Source organism: Pelodiscus sinensis, chromosome 1, assembly GCF_052426305.1.
Source record: "Pelodiscus sinensis isolate ZL-2025 chromosome 1, ASM5242630v1, whole genome shotgun sequence".
Lineage (NCBI taxonomy): Eukaryota > Metazoa > Chordata > Testudines > Trionychidae > Pelodiscus > Pelodiscus sinensis.
The window spans coordinates 356,265,543-356,270,944 of record NC_143052.1 but is presented as its reverse complement, the minus strand read 5'-3'; the positions used below and the strand labels follow the sequence as shown (position 1 = coordinate 356,270,944).

The 5,402-nt window shown below is 48.9% G+C and overlaps 1 protein-coding gene across 1 annotated transcript; it reads left to right on the top strand.

The window, feature by feature from the left end:
* The first annotated feature begins 635 nt into the window (after positions 1-635).
* Positions 636-1,583, top strand: LOC102457807 (olfactory receptor 52E2-like). The gene has a single exon (XM_006130385.4). It carries the CDS (start codon positions 636-638, stop codon positions 1,581-1,583), a length of 948 nt encoding a protein of 315 aa, XP_006130447.4.
* Positions 1,584-5,402: the final 3,819 nt, after the last annotated feature.

Genomic DNA, 5,402 nt, shown 5'->3' with positions numbered 1-5,402 from the left:
GGGGTAGTGTAGACATACCCTCAGATTTTTAGAAACTAAGTGAATTGAGAACTTACTAGAGCAGGGACGCTGAAGCCTGGGAAATAAGGAACAAAGACGTGTAACGAGTATCCACACTTGTGTTTCCCGATGTAGCCTATTCAGGTTTCCTGCATCACAATATAGTGGCTCTACTGACATGTTCGCCCCAGTACGCTTCTTGATTTGGTGTTTCCCCACTCTCACATTTTTAGAAACTGGGTAAATTGGGAACTTACCACAGCAGGGACGCTGTAGCCTGGGCATTAAGGAACAAAGACATATAACGAATATCCACACTTGTGTTTCCTGCAGTACAACACATTGGCATTATTGACACATGGACAATCATAAAATGTGGAATGGGCATTAGTAGGTTGTTCATACCTCACTTCTCTGAACAGTCAAATGTCATTGGTCAGTGTGTGGAGAGTGACCAATACGCTCCACCCATGAGAACAGCCCCCAGCAGTGCATGTCGTGTCTCATACGAACATTGTCTCTCCATCCAGGTATGCTGTGACCATCACCTGAGACCCTGGGTACATACAAGCCATGAGAGGAATATCCATGTGATACTATTCTATATCTGAGTTAGACACTTTCTCCCTTTCTCCATGTCAGATTCCAGCAGAAACAACTTCACCAACCCCTCCACCTTCATCCTGCAGGGCATTCCTGGCCTGGAGACAGCCCATGTCTGGCTCTCCATCCCCTTCTGCACCATGTACATTATAGCCATGTTGGGGAACTTTAGCATCCTGTTCATTGTGAAGATGGAGCCGAGCCTCCATGAGCCCATGTACTATTTCCTCTGCATGCTGGCCGCTACTGACCTGGTCCTCTCTACATCCATCCTGCCCAAAATGCTGAGTATTTTCTGGTTCAATTCCAGGGAGATCGATTTCAGTGCCTGCCTCACCCAGATGTTTTTCATTCACTGCACTTTACTAATGGAGTCTGGGACACTCACGGCCATGGCCTATGATCGCTACGTGGCCATTTGTGATCCCCTCAGACATTCCACCATCCTGACAAACTCCATTGTAGCCAAGATCAGCCTGACCGTGCTGCTGCGTGGTGTCATCCTCACATTGCCCTGTGCCCTCCTGGCAAGGCAGTGGCCATATTGTAGAACCAACATCATTCCTGAGCCATACTGCTCACACATAGGTGTGGTGAGCCTGGCCTGCGCTGACATTCGTGTGAGTAGTTACTACGGCCTCTTTCTCCTACTCTGTGTGATGGGGCTGGATGTGATTTTTATTGCTGTCTCCTATATCGAGATCCTCAGGGCCATCTTCAGACTCCCCACAAAAGATGCCCGGCTCAAAACTATTGGAACCTGTGGCTCCCACTTCTGTGCCATGCTAGCCTTCTACATGCCTCTTCTTTTCATCTCCCTTGTAAACCGCCTGGGCCAGAAAGTACCCCTGCATTTCCATATTTTAATTTCCAACTTGTATGTGTTGATGCCCCCAATGCTGAACCCCATCATCTATGGGGTGAGGACCAAGCAGATCCACAACAGGCTGCTCCGGCTCTTTACTCAAAAGGGTACCTAAGGATTTCTCCTGTTTCTCTGGCTCCGAGACTGAGATCAGACAAGAGCTGGGTGGTGACATGGTGCTGGGCCTTCTTCTGTGAAATTCTGACTGGAGAGTGAAAGTGACATTAAACCCTGTCCTAGCCTTACCATGCTGTGTCTGTGGGACAAACCGAGCAATCGGTCTGTGTTCAACTCATTCATTCATGGGGTTGCCCACTTTCTAATTCCTGGTACCTTGCACCCTGAGGTTCCTTTCCCTGCCCCGTTTATTCCTTCAATATTTCCTTCACCTCTTCCCCCACAATAAAACATTTTCTTGTTGTTCTACCCCCATGCCTCAAACCACCAACCCAGTTACTCAAACGATGATCAGACAATCTCTCTCCAGCCATCCATCTCTCCTTCCTAGATCATCTCCACCTCCCTTCCCTGCCATTGCAATTCCGTGTGCTCCAAGGCTGGGACAGGAGCGTCTCCAGACTGACTAAGAGTCTGGTCTGAGAGCAGGGAGGACACAGCGCTGAAGCTGACCGGCTGGGCAGGAGCAGAGAGGAAAGCTAAGAAGCACGTACAAACCCAGTTGAGGGTTGCGGGAAGAGTTGAGTTGCAGTCAGGCAAAATTATGCTACATCGTGCATGTGGGCCCTAACGCTCTGCTACAAAGCCAGGAAAAATGAGTTCAGTGTGTCATTTCCCTTTTTTATTATTCAATACCTCCCTGCTAGGGAGGGTCCCTGCAGTGGGTGTGGGCTGGGCACTTTTTGGCCTGAGCCAGGTCTTGGGAGGCAGGGCAGGGGATCAGCTTTGAAGCTGGGAGGACAACATCTGAGAGAGACAGAAGGAGAAGCAGGGAAGGAGAACATCACATTGGAGCAGCTGGGACATTCTGTCAAGTTGGCGTCATGGGATCCTCTCCTACTGAGGCTACCTCTGCGGGGGATGGAATTCCACATAATATGAAAAAAAACTGGCAATGGGGGATTAAATCATCAGAAACCTAGATAGCTGGGTTTGGGATGACCGGGAGAACCACTGGTGACTTATGTGCAAAGACTGTGGAACTCTTGAGACATCTCGATAGACATATGTGTATTATCAGGGGAAAGCAGGTGGTACATGCAAGTAGTAATGATGTAGGGAAGCCAAATATAAAAGATTGAAGTCCAGGACCTCCAGAGTAGCATTTTCAGAAACACGTTGGCTGAAACAGGAGTCATAGAACACTAGAACTGGAGGGGTCCTTGAGAGGTCGTCAAGTCCAGTCCCGTGCCCTCAGGGCAGGATCAAGCATCATCTAGACTGGGGTGGGGGGCAGGCAAAAGGGCCTCTGCAGGCTGTATCCAGCCCTCCAAGCGGGTTGATCATGTCTGCAAAGGCCCTGCCTCTCCTCTGCCCCAGGCCAATTAGGGCCTTGGAGGCAGGGGGTAGCGCATGAAGTTTCCTCCGCCCTGCCAGGAGCTGGAGGAGACTTCGCCCAGTCTTCCACCCCCAAGTCCTGATTGGCCTGTGGGAGAAGAGGGAGCATGCAAAGTCTCCTCCCACTGCAAGGGGCATGGGCACCTCTGTGGGGGCAAAGGTACTTCCCCACCCTCAGTCAATCATGATCTGGGGGTAGGGAAGGAGGGAAGTATCCTGGCCCCGCCCCTTCTGGTGTGGCCTGGGGCCACTTCAAAAATTTCTGAAGTGGTCCCTGGAAAAAAAAGTATTGCCCACTCCTGGTCTAGACCATCCCTGATAGATGTCTATTTAACCTGCTCGTAAATATCTTCAATGATGGAGATTCTACAACCTCCCTTCGCAATTTATTCCAGTGTTTAACCGCCCTAATAGTTAGAAAGTATTTCCTAATGTCCAACTTAAACCTCCCTTGCTGGTGTTTAAGCCCATTGCTTCTTGTCTCATCCTCAGAGGACAAGGAGAATATTTTTTCTCCCTCTTCCTTGTGACACCCCGTCAGATACCTGAAACCACTATCGTGTCCCCTCTCAGGCTTCTTTTTTTCAAACTAAACAAGACCAATTCTTTCAGTCTTCCCTCATAGCTTGTATTCGCTAGACCTTTCATCTAGCGAACCTTCTCAGGACCTTCTCCAATTTCTCCACATCTTTCTTGAAATGCGGTGCCCAGAACTGGACACAATCCTCCAACTGAGGCCTAATCAGTGCAGAAGAATGACTCCGAAGCATGAAGATCAACAGATGGAAATGCAGAGTCTCAATGGCTGTGTCCAGACTCAGGGGTTTTTTCGGGAAAAGTAGCCTTTTCCCGAAAAAACTTCCCCTGCATCCAGACTCAAGCCGCGTTCTTTCGAAATTATTTCAAAGAACGCGGCTTTTCTTTCGATGGCGGTAAACCTCTTTTTACGAGGAAGAACGCCTTCTTTCGAAAGTTCCTCTTTCGAAAGAAGGCGTTCTTCAATGTAAATAGGGCTTCCTCGAAAGAGAGCATCCAGATTCGCTGGGTGCTCTCTTTCGAAAAAGCGGATTGCTCTTTCGAAAGATCCGCCTGCAGTCTAGACGCGATCTTTCGAAAGAGGCTCTTTTGAAAGATGCTTTCGAAAGAGCCTCTTTCGAAAGAAGCCTGCAGTCTAGACATAGCCCAAGTGTGGATGAGATTGTAGTAGAAGGTGGAGGGGGTTAGATTTATTAGTAACTTGGGAACTGTTTGAGAAAGGAGAAGAGTATACAGGAAGAATGGTCTCCACATCAAATTCAATGGGACCATATTGGTATCACTTAAAATTACCAGGGTGTCAACTCAGAAGGCCAGGGCCCAACAGGGCTGTAGATTCGCTTCAAGACAGAGTCAATTAGGATAGTTGCTTTTATTAATCTCACTATGTGACTACTGTTATAGGCTTAATACTGCCAGATGGCTACACAGCTACTGCAAAGTAATACATGAATAAGTACAGGCAGAGCAATGCATAAAAACGAGCAACAGGCACTTGGAAATGCTTACGCCCCTTCAGTCCGCAAGGAGTCCTGTTCTAGTCACCGAGTGTGACTAACCGGGCCGGGTCTGGGCACAGCTGAGGGCATCTTCTCAGGGCAAATTGCTCAAACTTGGGGCTCCTTACAGCCCCAGACTAGAGACCTTCCCAAACAGGCCACAAACCAGTCACACCGAGCACTACAGCTTCCAATCTGTCCATCCAGAAGCCTCACAAGCAAAACCCCTCAGACACCTGAGCTCTTCCTGTGACCAGGGCCTAGCACACAAATGAGGGGTTATACAACCCAATCTCACCTACCTCAAATGGGTTCGTCTGGTCCCAAGAAACCAGCTACAGGTCCCAATCAATTTACACTCTGGATCTTAACCACAAGATCATGCTGAGCCAATCCGTTACAATCTAAAATCTACTGAATGAAAGAAAAGCAGGAGAGTCAGGTTGTTAAGGAGAATACATCACATGCACCGAATCACCAAGTTCTCATTGCAGGCTCTTAGCAGAGATGTTACAGCCTGCTGGCTTATAAGTCTCTGGTGCACATCCTATCTCAGGATGGGTCCACGGTTCTTTCCGGCTCCTTGTTCCCTGCAAGGCTGCGTTTGGGATCAGGAGCTGAACTGAAGACCAGATGGAGATTTCCACATGGCACTTATATACTTCTCCTGGCATCTTCCTGGCCAGAGTAGGTCACATGGTTCAGGGATCCATCCTTGTATCACATGCTTTGTGCCAACTTTTGGGGTAACTCCCCCCCCCATGGGTGCAGCAGTGATCTTTAGAATCCAATAACGTGACACCTCGTACCCGGCCACAGTGGATGTGGCTCCAGCTGGGGGGATCCAGGGCACCTTCCAAGGTTTAGGTCCCTGGTGAGACTCA

Excerpts from the sequence above, each read along its gene's own strand:
- LOC102457807 (XM_006130385.4), top strand. The coding sequence starts at position 636 with ATGTCAGATTCCAGCAGAAACAACTTCACCAACCCCTCCACCTTCATC.